Source organism: Dromiciops gliroides, chromosome 2 (genome assembly GCF_019393635.1).
Source record: "Dromiciops gliroides isolate mDroGli1 chromosome 2, mDroGli1.pri, whole genome shotgun sequence".
Taxonomy (NCBI): Eukaryota; Metazoa; Chordata; class Mammalia; order Microbiotheria; family Microbiotheriidae; genus Dromiciops; species Dromiciops gliroides.
Window position 1 is genome coordinate 72,566,080 of NC_057862.1, and position 17,394 is coordinate 72,583,473.

General features: G+C 36.2%; 1 protein-coding gene across 1 annotated transcript in view; it reads right to left on the reverse strand.

Annotated features, from left to right (window-relative positions):
- The window catches only part of ERCC6 (ERCC excision repair 6, chromatin remodeling factor), a 106,136-nt gene that overhangs the window by 39,980 nt on the left and 48,762 nt on the right, over positions 1-17,394 (reverse strand). The window contains 3 exon segments of the mRNA XM_043988972.1: positions 7,773-7,908; positions 12,302-12,460; positions 16,749-16,877. Of these exon segments, the coding sequence (XP_043844907.1) occupies positions 7,773-7,908; positions 12,302-12,460; positions 16,749-16,877 (424 nt within the window).

Consider the following 17,394-nt stretch of genomic DNA (forward strand, 5'->3'; position numbering starts at 1 on the left):
CATGTGAGATTCTGGATAAGCACTGAGGCAAATGAGTGGCAGTGGAATGGCAGATATGTGAATGAAGAGAAAGGGAATGGGTGCAAGAGATACTGTGGAGACAGAATTAAATCTTGCCCTTTCTATCTTCACAAGCTCTCCTTTAAACCTCCCCTTCTTGCCAAACCCACAGGCTCTACCCTCATTCATCACCTCTCAATCAGACTATCACATAGCTTTCTAATTGGTTTCCCTCCTTCAATCTTTTATCAGCCATTAGTTTTTTCAGACTTATAAAAGCAAGGGAGTTACCTCACCTGTCTGGTACTAAGTAGACAAAATATATAATATCATTTCCTGCTTTTTTTTCATTCCCACACTGCTATTTCCGGTTATCATCACTTCCCCTTCACTTCAGAACCCACAACACAGGCCAGAAAGGCCCTGCTTTTAGAATATCCAGCAAGAAATGATCCAGGCGACTCACCAACTCTAACTTCTCAACCCAGGCTGTCATATTCTTTGGTTCCCATCTCTACCAAGGTATTGGGAGAGGAGCAACAGGTTTTATAAGTCATTATGGCAGATTTGAACAGCTGGGTAGATGAAAAATAAGGGTAAGAGAGGACTTCCATATGAATTTTCTACCCACATTTCCTAACTAATGAAATAGGAATGTTACGTACTTACAGAGCCACAAGAAGTTGAATATCTTTAAACTGTTTTCATGCCTCAAATAATGCCAGAGATTAAATCAGAATTCAGGTACATATAAGTTATATCAGGAAATAATGCTGCCTCTCAAAAGCTTCATACCCATTTTCTTATCCATCTCTAGATAATGACTTTAAAATAAGCTCCTCAGTGTTGCCTTTTGAGAAATACATATTTTCCCATTATAATCACAAGGAAATGCAACAAATAAGCAAAACTAAAATGACATTTCCTTACCTTTCCTCTCCTGCCCCTCCTAAAAAGCAATATAAACATTGTTCTTAGTTAAAACACAATCTCTAAGGACATTAACCACATTTTGGAATGGAAACACATCAAGTTTCACCTGATTTGATACCAGTATTCTCCAATAGTATGGAATTAGAGTCGCAACAACAGTATATTGCCATAGACATCTCTATCCAAACACTTAAGACAAATCATCTCGGGCGATTTCAAATTAAAAGCTTGTAAAATATGTAACCTCTCCTATTTTTTGCAATTAATAGGGTACGTCTGCAATTAGCCTGACTTACTGAATGCAGGGCCGTTGTCATTAAAAGATGTCTTGTGAAAGCGCTGCTGTTATTACGGAGGCTCAGGAGACCAATCCCTCCTAGAGGGCAAACAGTGGACTGGTAGAAAACAACAGCCATAAATCACATTGTCAGGTAGCAGAGAGAACAGGAGTGAAACATCGGCACATGAAGGCCATTCACTGTAAACACAGCACAGCAGCTTCCCAGTCAGGATTTACTGAACCTGTAATTAATTAAAATTTCCTTCAAGCTAAATCTTTAATAAACAAGGATTTGTGCTGACAATGAAGAAAAAAGTCTCCAGTAACAAAATTTTAACAATACAACTTGCAAAAATATAAACACGCCATTTACCATGTAACCTACCAGGCGTCCATTTACTCTTCTCTAAAGTAACATCAGACAAGCAACACAACACTATACTATCATCTGTTGGTGTGGAACGTGTTTATTTTGCTTTGTTTTAATGCTTAGATTTTTTCAGGGAATGAGACTCATGGATGTGGATTTCCTTGCTTTTAGGCCTGCTTCTTTATAAAGCTCTAAAAACCACGTATTCGTGTTCTAGTATCTCAACCTGATGTAACAGAAACAAATGCATAGCTTAAGCCAGTCAGTTAACAGTTGACTGTATTCCACTGTTTTATTTGAGATCAAATAATTATATAGATTTCAATAACATGTTATTCATGAATGTTAGACATTTTAGTCCTTATAAAGCACTAAAGGTGAAAATCTTGTTCACTAATTCTCTTAATAAAATTGCTTTCTTCATCAATATTTTCACTACCTCATAATTAACTATTAAAACGAGGAGTCATGGGGCAGCTAGGTGGCGCAGTCGATAAAGCACCGGCCCTGGAGTCAAGAGTACCTGAGTTCAAATCCGGCCTCAGACACTTAACACTTACTAGCTGTTGGACCCTGGGCAAGTCACTTAACCCCAATTGCCTCACTAAAAAAACAAAAAACAAAAAACGAGGAGTCATTTTAAAATCAAAACTATGACACCCTTTGTTCCTACTTCTCCATATGGTATAATGAAATGTTTCAATAGTGGACAAAAGCTTTACAATTATCTAAACAGTTTTACAAAATTACAAGAATAAACTCAGCAGGAAAAAACAGGAGGCCATAATGGATTATCAAATAATATACTGTATTATTAGCAATCTTTTCATATATGTACATATTTTACTAAGATGATAAGCTCCTTGAGGGAAGAAACTTCACTTTATACTTCCTTATCCCCAACATATTGAATCTTGGGCATAGCAGGTACTCCATAAATATTTGTTGGTCAGTAAGTGTTTTGTTTTACTGTATTTAGGAAAGGAATTAATTAAGATTTAATTAGAAAGGGGGAAAAAATCTCATTTCCCCACTAAATGCAGAATACTTGGTACTTACAGATTAAGGAGACTCAAGTAGAAAGTTTTAGAAAGTTAACTTAAGTTTGTTTTATTAAGGTAAAAAGGCTATCTGTCTTCTAACATGACTTCAGCTACACACAAAGTCAACTCAATTTTTCTGTCAGTAGAGAGGAACATTAATGAAGATACAATACAATACAATAGTAAAAGAATTTGGGAACTAATGGATGATTCTGGGAAGACCATGGGAGGTGAATTTAAATATTTCTTGTTTCTGATACTTGGCCACTACACAGTCTCTTTTTAAGCTCTAATTCTGAACAAAACAGCAACAATTTAGATTAGGAAGAAAAATATAATCTGCTTAATGACAATTTTGCATAAAAGAAATCTTTATAGAAAACTTTCCTTTAGTCTTTCTTTCCCAATCCGTAAGGCACAACTGGTTAAATATTGTCAAGCTAGAACAATGAGAGAGAAAATAATGAGACGTTTATATGCGTAATAGAAAGCTCAAGTGAGGACTGTTACCTGGTGAAGGCAGTGGTGCTGGGTGGTAGGCAGCCCATAATAGAAATAAATGAAATATAATGATAGTTTATAAAGGAAAAATATTAACACAAAAATAAATTTTACACTTAAAGTATGTGCAAATTTATACATACACATGTATATTTAGATACATATCTACATATACTTAGATTTAAAAACAGCACAAAAAGATTTACATGGAATTTTGTAAAAGAAAGGGACAGAGTAAGAGATTATGTCCATGTCCCTAAATGTTGAAAAAATCAGAAACTTCCTACATTTCTAAATGGATTATAAGTTAATTGTCATGATTTTAATACTACTGAGTTTTCAAAGAAGTCATGTATGAGTGTATATATGAAACACTGCTTTCACATGTGCAAATGCTAGATGGATCTGCTCCCAGTCTTTGAATAAACAGTTCTCATTTACGTGCAAATAATCAGCAGCTCAATTCCCATTTACATTTTAATCTGGTTTGGACCTTACTCAATAGTGTTGCTGTCTGTGGACCAAGTGTTTGACACCTCCGAACTACACTCTTCTCTTTTCCCTACCTGGACCCCTTGGTGAAGCAATTCAATTATCCACTCTCATCCCCTACGCCCCTCAACCTGTCACCTATAACCTGCCAAGCCTCAGTCTTGGATTACTCTAACCACCTGTGGCCTTCACTCCTATGCACATGCTGCTGAACAAAACTGGAGAAAATAATCACAAGACAGTGTAGACAGGGTCCACTACAAGTTCATGTTACCAAATCTTACCTGGGTGCTCCCTGCAACAAAGCAATCCCCTTACACCTCTCTGGTCAAGGCAATATCCCATTCACCACAGCACGTTAGGCAAACCTTTCCACTCCTCCTCACATTTCCCATGGTACCACCTCCCCACACTTCCTCAATGGTAAACACAGCCTCATGATTCACAGAAAACATGGAGGCCATTTGCTAAGAGCCCCCTTTTATCCCCTCTCCCTTATTCCACATCACTCCCTCTTTAATCCATCTCACATGAAGAGGTGACCCTTTTCCTTGTCAAGGTAAGCCCTGCCTCCATGCACAAATGAACCCATTTCATTCCATCTTCTCCAGAAGACTGCCCCCTCTATTACTCCCACTCCCTCCCTCACTAATCTTCAATCCTCCTGTCTACTGTTTATAAACATACTTATTATGTGTCCCCCTGTCCCCCAAAACCCTCACCTGTCCATGAGGACCTGTCCATCCTCACTAGTGTCCCATACCTCTCCTGTGGCTAAACTCCCTGAAAAGATCGTCTATCACTGATGCCTACACTTCCCTTCCTCTAAATCTCCTGTCTCTGTGTAGTTTGGCTTCCAAGCTCATCATTCAGCTGAAACTGCTCTCTCCAAAATTACCAAGGATCTGCCAAAGGGCAGCTAGGTGGCTCAGTGGATAAAGCACTGGCCCTGGATCCAGGAGGACCTGAGTTCAAATCCGGCCTCAGACACTTGACACTTATTAGTTGTGTGACCCTTGGCAAGTCACTTAACCCTCATTGCCCCGCAAAAAACAAAAACAAAACCAAGGATCTGCCAAAGTTACCAACTACCAATCTAATGGACTTTTCCTAATCCTCATCCTTCTTGACTAATCTGTGGCCTGACACCATTGATGACCCTCTTCTCTGATATTTCTCTCTCTCTCTCTTTCTTTTTTGGCTGGGACACTGGGGGTTAAGTAACTTGCCCAGGGTCACACAGTGATACTTCTCTCTTAGGTTTCTGTAATATAGCTCTCTCCTGGTTCTTCTCCTACCCCATCTGATGGCCCCTTCTCTGTTTCCTTTGCCGAGTCTTCAGATTGTATCTGCTAAAACAGAGTATAGCCAAGGCTACGCTCTGGGCCCCATTCTCTTCTTCCTCCAAGCTATTTTGTTTTGTGAGCTCATCAGCTCCCATGGATTTAATTATGCAGATGATTTTCAGAACTAAGCTCTCTCCCAACCTCCAGTTTTCTATCTTTGACTACATATTAAACATCACTAACTGAATGTCCCATAGACATCTTAAATTCAGTATGGCCGAAATGAAACTTGTTTTCTTTTCCCCAAAACTCTCTTTCTTCCTAAACTTCCCATTATTGTTGAGGGTAATGCCCATCCTTGCAACCTTGGTGTCATTTTTGACACCCCCCCCCCACACACACACACATCATATCCAAAGCAGATGCTAAGTCCTTTAGTTTTTAGGAGAAAGAAAAGGGGGAAGGAGAGTTGGGGGAAGGAGCCATGTCCAGGATACTTTCAGGTGAATTTAAAAAAGAACTTACAAACCTCATTTCCTTTTGAAACTAAAGTTCTATTTATAAACTAAATATTAATATTGCAGGTGTAATAGAGGAAAGAGTTTGCAAAAGTTAGTGAAAATACTTGATTTCACTGGTATTTTTTCAATATGGCAAAGTATTAAAAGACTCTTTTCATTGTACACCTCCCCTTAAGAATTTGTTCATTCAAATGCATGTATTTATGGCAAAAAAATCTATCATGAGCATATATTCTGGAAATAATAGTATTTAAAATGTTTAGTTACATACCCATTATTTATTTAATTAATCTGTAATCTAGTATTTTTTATAACATAGCTATTAACAAAACCATAAATAAATAGTTTGACCATGGGATTAGACAGTCCAGGTTTCAAAGGACAAAAAGCAATTAGAAAACAAGAATAAAGCCAATGCTCTATTAGCACAACTCTCAATGAAGTATGCAGATTTTTTTTCAACAACTGAACAGGTGTTTATTACAGACATTTCAATCAACAAATACATAGTGTCTTATCCAACCGCTTTTTCTGGAGTCCAGATTTTGTTAACACTTCTTCAGCATAGAAGCAAACTGAATAATTTCAATGAGCATTTTTAATGCACTCCCTGTGTGCAAGGTGCAGGGTATACAAAGATAAAAATGAAATAGTCCCCAACAGTGAGAGAAAAGTAAATACAAAGACATCTCAGTGGGGTGTGAGGAAGCACTAACAATGAGAGGTCCCTGTAGGACCCCAGGAGGAAAGGAGGAATTAGAAGAGGTGAAGGTTAGGAGGGAGAGCAGTTCAGGCAGGAGGGACAAATGCTATGTACAGGGATGAGCTGGCAGGCCAGTCTGGCTGGAGTATACAGCGTTTGAGGGAGGGTAATTATATACTCTGGTAAGCTAATACAAGACATCAAAGGACTTTAAATGCCAAGCAAAAGAGTTTGTCTTTTATGCTTCAGGTAACAGGAGCCACTGAATATTCTTTCTCAGGAAGTGACATGGTCAGACCTGTGCGTTAGGAAGATCATTTTGGCAGTGCCGAGGAAGATGCATAGGAGAGGGGAGACACTGGGACCAGCAAGACCCAATTAGGAGACTATTATAACTGCTCATAAAAAAGATGACAAGGGCTTCAACTACAGTGCTGGGCACATGAATGAAGACGGAGACAGGTAAGAGAGATGTTGTAGAGGCAGAATTGATAAGACATTAGAATCAATTAGATGGAGGATGGGGGCAGGAGGTGTGGTGGAGAGGGAAGAAAACAACAAAGTTAAAGCTGGATGACTGGAAGGACTGGGTGTCCTCTCCAGAAAGAGGGAAGATAGAAGGAAGGGCAAGTTTAAAGAGGAAGTTCTGTTTTAAACATGTTGAGTTCAAGTTGCCTGTGTAATACGCAGGTGGAGATGTCCACTGTGTGGCTGATATGGGATTGAAACTAATAAGAGAGATGAGTGTCCAATTGATTTGGGACTAATCTTCCTAGAATGATACTTGAACCCGAGGGAGATAATGAGAGCACCAAGACAAAAAGACTATAGAAGGAAGGGGGAAAAAAAAAAAGATTTTCCAGAACAAAGCCTTGAGGGTAAAACCATACTTAGGGCTGAAAGATGAATCATGTAGACAGAACACTCAGACAGGGAGAGCCAAGAGAACACAACATAACAAAAACCCATGGAAGAATGAATGAATGATAAAGCACTTAAGTTCTTAGATAGACCAGGCACTGAATGCCAGGGATCCAAATACAAAAAAGTAAAGCAGTCCTAGTGGTCAAAGAGAGGAAATTCCATTGGGATTTGCTGTAACCCATTTATACGTGAGGTCCTAGAGAACAGGGATTGTCTTTTGTCTGTCTTCATATCTCCAACACTTAGCAAAGTAGGCACTTCATAAATGCTGAATGAATGAATGACTCTAAACCAAGCCAGCCGTTCTATTAGTCAGTTTGCTCACTTATACAACAGACATATTAAAAATATCCCCGGGGCGGCTAGGTGGCACAGTGGATAAAGCACCAGCCCTGGATTCGGGAGTACCTGAGTTCAAATCCGGCCTCAGACACTTGACACTTACTAGCTGTGTGACCCTGGGCAAATCACTTAACCCCCGTTGCCCTTAAAAATAAAAAAATATCCCCAAAAGAGTATTGGAGACAATAACAAGGATAATTTTAAAACAATTTGAAAATAACAATTTCTCTAAGAATCATAATATAAAAGTATAAAATACAAGAATACAAATTGAGAATGTATATTTGTTTCAGAAACAAATGAAAGAAAAATCAGCTAAGTAAAATCAAAGGATTTAAAACAGGAAAACAGAAATACCACGATAATATCAACATTACCTTTTTGTTTGTATATGATCCAGTTTCATGTAAAATTGCAACTCTAAATGGAGGCCACCAAGTGTGAAATTCTCTCACCCACTGATGCATTACAGTTGTTGGACACACAATTACAGTTGGACCCAATCCCTCAAATCTAAAATATAAAACATTCAATTAGAAAACATTGTTGTGAAATAAATACAATAGAGGTGAGATGTTTTGATTAAAAACAGACCTAACAGGATAAGTTAAAAAAATACTGGCTATGGAAATTGATTGTCACTTTCTTTAATGAAAAAAAAATCTATTGAGTTAAAACATGATGAAAGAGAAATAACTACAGCTCCTATCACTGACCAGTTAATGGATACAAGTATAATGTAGAACTAGAACTGAATAAAGCTCTTCTTGAAAGTTTAAGAAAACCAAACAAAAATAACTGATAAAATTCTTTTTTTTTTCTTATTTTGCGAGGAGGGAGTGTATTACAGGAATGGAAGCACACTGTCCAAAGGTTTAGAGAGGTGAGGACAGGTTTGCCCTACCACAAAAAGAGTAAACAAAGGTTTAAAAAAAAAAAAAAGATCCAGGATGAAGGTAATTTGTTAATAACAACAGATCTACAATAACTTTTTTTTTTAAGAGGCAGAGGGAAAGATTTGGATTAAGACATGGTAGACAGCCTATGAAAATGGTATGGAGACAGGAAATGGTGTATCAAGTTTAAGAACAACTAGCATATGGGGGCAGCTAGGTGGCGCAGTGGATAAAGCGCCGGCCCTGGATTCAGGAGTTCCTGAGTTCAAATCTGGCCTCAGACACTTGACATTTAATAGCTGTGTGACCTTGGGCAAGTCACTTAACCCCCACTGCCCCGCAAAAAAACAAAATCAAAAAACAAACAAAAAAAAAGGACAACTAGCATGTCAAAAGTGCATAAAAAGGAATTATGTGAAATAAAACTTGGAAAATAGACAAGAGCATACAAATGGTAGCATCCCAGAAACCAAGGGAAGAAACTGACCAGGAAAAGGGGGTGGTTGACAGTATCAAAATTTACTGAGAGATCAAGTAAAATGAGGACTACAAAAGGGGGGGGCATGAAATTTAGCAATTAAGAAATTGTTGGTAACCTTTGTAAGAGTAGTTTCAGGTAAGTAGAAGGGTCAGAAGCCACGTATTTGCAAGAAGTCATGAAGTTACTGGAAGACACGAAGGCCAGGACGTGAAGGCCAGTGGTACCAGACAACCCTTCCTATGATTTTGTATTTTGGATGTGAGAAGACATCAGACAACAGACTAAGGAAGAGCTGGGTCAAATGAAGCTTTTAAAATTGGAGGTGGGGGAAGGGTGTGTTTGTAGTTGGGAGGGAAGAAGCCTGTGGAGAGAGAGAAGCTGAAGCTGAGAGAAATGGAGGGAACAATAGAGGGGACCAGTTTTATGGGGAGATAGGAACAGACTTGGTCAAGGGCACAAGTAAAGATGCTGGCCTCACTCCTCTGGCTTCTTTCCTCCCCTTAGAACCCTCAGACATGCCTCCTGTCAGGGATATACACATTTCTGTATAAGAAAAAGAATGACGTATGTAGTTATCTTTCATATTGTTCTGGGAACAGTCTTCCTTCCCTGTCAACCTCTCTACATATACATTGGCTTTCCATCAAAAGATTATGCAGTTCAGTTCTCCTACTCTATACAATGATGAAATGAAATGTAATTAATGTCAATACAATGCTCGATGAGCATCTAATTAAAAGTTCTCTGCAATTTAAAAACACTTTCAAATAAACATGCGTATTTTTGAGGCTTTAAACCAATCCTTTTCTGTCTATATTCTGTAATTAGGTAACTATGAATGATCTCTCCTCTTAGCTTTTAAAAAGTCAATTAAAAAAATTCTAGCAAAGGATCTCCAACTTTGGATTATCATGCCCTTTAATTTCTCTTTCTGTTCTCTCAAGATTATGAGGAAAATGGAACTCTGTAACTCAGCCCCATTAAGTTGAAACCTCGGAGTGGCTGGACTCCAGAAAAGGTAAGAGGCCACTAATAAGCACATATTACAAAATGAGCCACCATTTCCAACTCCTAACATCAATGAGCTAGAAGATCAGAAATTATCTAAATACATCTTAGTGACTAGCAGCAATTCTGACCAGATTTAATGGCTACTATTTAATCTTTGCCTGTCACTGATTGCCTACTGAATCTAGGCCTTAGTCTTTTAACCTACATATTAGAAATGATATCCACCACCTGCAGTTTATCAAGTCTTTTAAAAAATTAATTTGAGGAAATAAGTTATGTATTCAAATCATAGTAATGTTCCTACCAGAAATCATTTGAAAGTGCATTAACTCTTTGAAGTATTGTATTAGGAACAAGAATTTATTAAATGACATCCAGTGGCCTAAAAGAGTTAAAGCCTATTCGAGATGAACTATTTATTCCCTATCTGTAATTAAGTGTGGGTCTAATATTTCTGTATTTCTATCCCAGAAGCTGAAAGAAATCATGGAACTCATTAAGAAAAGAGAACATGCTGACTGGAAATGAAGTTTTTGATTTTGTTTTGTTTCACCATATGCAAAATGTTTCTCCTTTTTGACACTTCTTTCTCTCTCTATCTTTTTTTAAGATTACCAATTGCTGAGACTTACTACTTTCATTTGTCCACTACTTTTGCAAGTATGACTAAAGATGAGACATATGTAGCCCTTTCTATTTCACTGGGCCCAAGATACCTGTAGTCTAGGATATATGTATGAGGAAATACATATCAACTATTCAATATCCTATTAAGTAGTACCTGCCAATACCACAATGCTCAGTTTCTTTTTTTTTTAGGTCATGAAATTAAAGTCGTTCTCAAGCTTCAGAGGACATGGGTAGGGATAAATTATTTTCTTTTGTGATTTTCCATGGCAACATGGGCACATTTAGGGGGACTAGGCTCCTGAGTATATCTCCATTCATAAATAGCCCAGTTGTTTGGGTGATATATAACCGCACTCACTGAAGCCATTTCCACCGATCCTATTTTAATAAAGATGATCTGGGCTATAATCCAATATGCCATGCTATTTCATTATGGAACAGAGGATATGAGCATTGATAGTTAATTGATTACAGCTGCTGCTCATTATTAGTACTGACTTCAGCTACTGATAGAATTGCTCCTACTCAGGAGAGAACATGTTTTAATTTTTATATCCAAACTGCACTGTAGGGAAGGCTTTAGGTTTCCCAGGCCCAAAACATAAGATTCATACAAGTTTTGTGATGTTGGAAGGAAAAAAGAAAAGTCCAAAAATCACAATATGGACAGTTTAGGTAGATTAAGTCATCAAAAAAATCTCACTGAAGTGCACAAGCCAACAAAGGGACAAATTCTGAGTAAAACATACAATGTGAAAATACTGACAGTTATAGAAAAGGAGGTGCCAAACACCCAATTTTCAGTAGTTTGCAAGTCCTTCCAAATAATTCTTTTCATTGTGGTTTTATGAAATGCAAATTTATGTCTAAGGTTCAAAGTTAACCCACTTTATATAAGTCAAATATAAATACCCTTTTACTCGTTATGAGAGCAAGTTACTCAAAAGGCCATCTTGGATTATGATGGAATGTCTTATCGTGATTTAATCTATCACAACTTTTGTCTATATTAACTGTTTTTCAATTATGCTTTCTAAAAATACGTTCTTTGTGGCCTGTTTATTATAAGTATTATAAAAGTAGTCTATTTCAGTACATTGGACAATAAGTTACTTGATTTCTGTGTCTCACCCAAATGAGCATAATTTCAATAATACCGATCACCTGTTTTCAGATCCTCTTGAGATGAGCTTTTAAAGTGTCAATTTTCATGCAATTCTTTAAAGATAAAACTATAAGAAAAATATGAAAATCTCTATTATTAGGATTTATCCAGAAGACTAAGATAGCAGGAGTAGGAGTAAAAGATAGATAAACAGCAGCTTTCCAAAGAAAACAGACCTACAAGTATTGTTATACTGCACGCTAGTCATAAAAGAAATTCTGGATAGCTGCTTCCAATTTCCTAATCCAAAGCTCCAACTTTCTCCACGAATAGATTTTATACTTCCTGTAGTGCACACCTGGTGTTTTGCCAGAACAAATATTTTAATGTAAAATTTAATAAATGGAACTAAAGGTATTATATCTAATTTAAAATTCCATATTGTGTAAACTATTGATATTAATGTAATTGAGTTTGTAAACAATCCATTTGTGGAAGCTAACCTTAGACACTGTATTGACCCAAAATATCTAGTGGGGCTCATCTGCAAAATGAAGCATCAATGCCTGGAATTCATTAAAAGTGTTACATGTTTAATTTCTCCTGCCCTACAGCTCCATTGTCTCGTAAAAATTTTCCTTTGATGTCCCCCACTAAAAGAATTAAAGGAATATTGTAATTGAAATGTCATCAATAATTCACAAGACCCTCCTCCACCAGCAATACATCTGATGAAATATTAATTGAGCTCCACAGACTGACAGTCTGCAGAGGAGCACTTGCCTGTAATTTGAACCACGAGTCCTGATCTTGCTGTAGCTCAGACCTGCCAAGAAGGCAATTATCTGGATGGTCTTGCCCAATCCCATCTCATCTCCCAGAATTCCTCCTGCCTGCTGGCAGTGCAATTCCCACAGCCACCTAACACCTGTCTGCTGGTACCTACAACAAAACGAACCAACAAGAAAAAGGAAAACAGCAAATGTTTGATAATACTGATCATAACAGAAAGTACTCATGAATTAATCATTTGGCAAGATTCTAGTACCAGTTACAGAAACATGTTGGATGTGGTTTACATGAGTGCTGTATTTATACGGTCATATATTATTGATGTACTTAGCCATAATATGTCACAAATTTGTTCTTTACAGAATACTAAAACATTTCTAATTAAACTGACAGACATGATCATTAGGAGCTACTTTCATTTTTTTAAAATGTTAGGTCTAACTTGGCGAGCTGCCTGCTAAGAGATGAAGCTTCTTATATTACTGCCTAACTTCAAAATATTTTTTGTTTATATAGAAAGTTACAAATGAGGAAAACAATATTCCTTTCTCTCAGTCTAATAAAAGACTGAAATAAGCTATATTGATAATGCTTATTTGCTATGTATCCAACTAGAAATCCAGTTAAGTGAAATATTTTTCAGTAAGAAAAATTAAATGCAAATTACTTTTCAATATCATTAACAATTATAAGTATTAGGTATGGTTTCAACAAATAGAACATGGTGAATAATTATCAAGGGTAAATCTATTCTAATACTATTATCAGACTTAGAAGGGAACAGAAGAAATCATTTAAAAACCTAAAACAATTTTAAATGAGAAGTAAGAACTGTGTGAAGTCAAGGACTTGAAGATTTTATCAATTAAATCATAGATTATAACAAGATCACAAATTCTGGCTTTTTTAGAGTCAGTACAAGTAATAGGAAAAAGAAATACATGCTTTGGTTAAAGGATGTAATGTAATTTTTTTTTCTTCTGTAAACACTGAACACATAATATAAAAGTCAGATGCAAAGGAAGAAATTAAGAAAAAATTAAAGTGAAAAATCTAAAAATAAACCTATTAAGACAAAAAAGTCAAACTTTTTTAGACCAAGTGGCAAAATAATTGAACATTTCCTTTAAAAAAGGAAATTTCCTAGTTTGCAGTTTTTGCTGTTCACTACTTTTATGTCTACCTGAAATTTGATGTTAAGTTTGAATTGCTTTTATGTCATTTTTCTGCTAAAGAGACTACCATCAATTTTATTTCCCCTTCTATTTTAGGCATAACAAAAGTGTGATAGTAGCATTGTGACACTATGACATAAGGAAAACACTTAATTAGAAAAATTACTATTCCTTAAGTTTGATGACAAAACCAAGTTATGTGGGGTGACAAGTAACCTGATAAACGTTATTCAATTTCACAATAAAAATACAGTTTAGAGAGAATACATATAAAAATTCTCCTCAGACAAGGAAAAACAAATTTCATTTAAAGTATGATAGGTTGTCTACAAGGGGAAAAAAGGATCCAAATCATAACAACCTACCAAGTTGATTATTCTGACCAATTGTTTTTAAAACACATGTCAAGGGGCAGCTAGGTGGTGCAGTGGATAGAGCACTGGCCCTGGATTCAGAAGTACCTGAGTTCAAATCTGGCCTCAGACACTTGACACTTACTAGCTGTGTGACCCTGGGCAAGTCACTTAACCCCCATTGCCCCGCCCCCTCCAAAACACATGTCAAAATGAAGGTCCAGGACGCAAACATTGTATACCATCGTGATCCTGCCACTGTGTAACCTCAGATATCACCTAACTTCCTCCAGCTTCAGCCTCATACATAAAACGGTAGAGTTAGATTCTCTAATATCTATTTCTACCTATAAGAATTTTCCTTTTATCTTACTTGGAAAACCAAGCAATTGAATGGGCTGTGCTTGAACAAATGAAGGCTAAAAAAGGTTTAACATTTACTGAGCAACCATAATATGCTGAGGCCTTTAACACACATCTGTACGTATAGGAAAGAATGTCATAGGGATGGCATGGAGGAACTATTCTGCAGTTCCGAGGGCAGGAGTAAGCTTAGACTTCATAAAAGTACTTTCAGTTACACATTAAAAATGATCTTCTAATTATATCTGTGAACCTTAACACCTCTTCTACCATGGCAGGCTGTAAAATGTACTTTCCTGGACATTTCAGAAACAGAGAAATAACAACTATAGCAGAAGAACTGCAGAATGTTCATTGCATATATATAACATAGCAAAATGTAGCAAAGGGCTATTCTACTATTTGTCCCTCATTAGATACTTAATTTGTGAATTTGTAGTAGATTCTACTACATCACAATGAGATTCAGGAATTTTTCACAAATTTCAATCACTGGAGGTCAACTATAGGTTATTATTATAACATTTTCAAGCTAAGCTGGGACAAAGTATTAATTTTAAAATAAGATATATTTTTACTGTTGCTAAGAGGATTAGAAGATGAAAGTTTGACCTCTCAATGTTGAGTCACATCAATAAATGACTACAGAGCAAACTTTCAACACAAACCTTTAACATTTAAACATATAGCTGAAATCGTTGACTATCCTAGTACACCATAACTGTTGAAATACTTAGTAGAGGGATTATTCTACATTCCAAATTCCTTTCCCCTGTGTACTGCACCATGCTCTGTTAATTTAATTACAATACAGTAAAGTTGAATACAGTAAAAATACACTTACAGTTTAAAATTCAATTAGCCTGGCTAAAACTTAATTATACAAGAGAAATGAGAAATTTATCAGCCTCATTAATCCCTTCCTATTCTAGACAAAAAATATACAAGGTTTATTACATTTATAAAATATTTAAAATTCCGTATTTTCAGAAGTAAAACAGATTCAATTAAATTAATTAGAAAATATTTGTATTAGCTACCAAAGGAGTTATGTTCTAACTTACTTAGAAAGTAAAATTTTGTTCCAATTAACTATGAACCAAGCTGAGTTAAAAATCTTCACATTTAAATCAAAATAATCATTCAATTGATTCCTCTTACCATTCAGGATTTTATGACAGAGGACATTATATAACTAGGGATACATTATTCTCTATTAGACTACTATGATTTTTCTTGATGGCACATTTCTTCTCTTGTCTTTTTAGGTTCTAATTTTATTAGTACTATTTATTTGCACTTTGATTTTGTTTTTAAATGACATTATTGAGGCTAAACCTCTTAATAAACAAGCATTTTAGATGAGATGACTAGTGCTGCCAACAAGTTACTCATTTGCCTTTTCACAATTGACATTTTGAAGTCAATGAAGAAAGCAATTACCTCTCAAAAGTAAAAAAAAATTATTAGTTTTGGAATGAGTGCTATACTTGCAATCAGATTTAAAATTCTAGGCCTACTACTTCTCCTAACTTTAGCTGTTCTTTTTGTTGAATGAGGGTAACAATACTCATTTGTCTTCTCTTTTCTCACACTCCCATCCCAAAACAATTACTCAGAGTAAGAGAAAATAATATAGATGATATAATTACAGATCTTAGGAGCTATGTTAATGCATATTAATAGCAAGCAGACATCTTGACAGAATGACTGTCAGCTAAGTCTCCATGAAGAATTCATTTTTAACTGTCTTTCTTCTTGGAAAATCAACCTTTACTAGAGATACATGTACAGGGATTAAAGGTACAAATGAGAACATAGAAGCTACTTAATGCTTCAACTTTCTATACACAACTAGAAAGGCAGTAGCTTGTTAAAAAAAATCCCAGGGGTGATGATAGTAAAAATGTTCTTTAGTATTTACATTAATCATCTAAGAATCACAGAAGATAGAGAATTGGAGTCAATACCCTCTCTTAGCCAGTGTCCTGTGTTCCTTGATGCACAGTCAATTGAATTTTGGCCAATTTAATTTTAAGCAATTTCAGGAACCACCTTAACCCTAACGGTATCATCTCTCCTACCATTAGGAAAGTATTCAGATAAACATTTGAGAACATCAAAGCACAAGATCCATGCTTTCACGTGCAGAAAAACTATATTTTTAAAAAATTTTATTTTAATACTAAAGCCTTGAAAGGCTATAGCTGCAAAGAAATTCAAGATTTAGTTCATTGAAACTAAGTTACCAAGGGAAAAAAAATTGTCATTGCCAGCTGTTTCATGCTGCCATTAGCCTCTGAACCATTTCTGTGAAGATTCATCAGCTAACAAACAGGTTCACTATTCACTTTAGTCAATTTATTATCATCTAATTTTAATGAACAATGTTTGGCATAAATTTAGATTTGACTGTGTTTGTATTTGCAACACACTGCAATAAGCGCCTTTGGAGACCGCAGGTAACTACCACAGTACCATTTAAATATTTATTTGCTCATAATTGTCGGATGGTACAATATAAAGAAAGAAGCATATAATACATACTTAAAAAGCTTTTTGAACAAAAAACCTGGCACTCTAAAACCTTCATCAAATTCAGCATCGCTTTCCTCAGATTCTTCTTCAGCCTTTCTACGTTGCTCTTTGTCCTCCAATCTCTGTTTATTCCACCTCCTACCAGGGAAGGAGAAAAAACACATTTCAATGAATGCAGTTACCAAAGAGAATCTAAAGCTAGATGCATCGATACAGTATCTATACCAAAAACTGAGAAGTGAGGCCAGTACAGTACAGTACAGTACAGTAGTGCAATAGGAGCTATGGGCTGAGGACAGCTGGTCCTCAACCATGAATTCCATCCCATCCCCAGGGATACAGCCTGCCTATAGTCATGGGAACCTGAAACAGGACACAGGCTAAGCAGCAGCCTAAGGCCATGGATGCAGCCCCTATTTATCACTACATAGTATTTATGTATTCTTGAGCATGTTATATGTATATAATAGTGCTACCATTTTTATTAGGCTCCTGTCTTTTTTATGTGTCACTGATAAAATCTTTGAGTATTAGGCCCCTGACTTCATTTATTCCCATAAGCCCTGTGGTTTTTTTGGTACAAATTTGTACAGCACAGTGATTTTAAAAAATAATTAAATGAACTCAGAACTACGATCAATAATTCTGGAAAAAT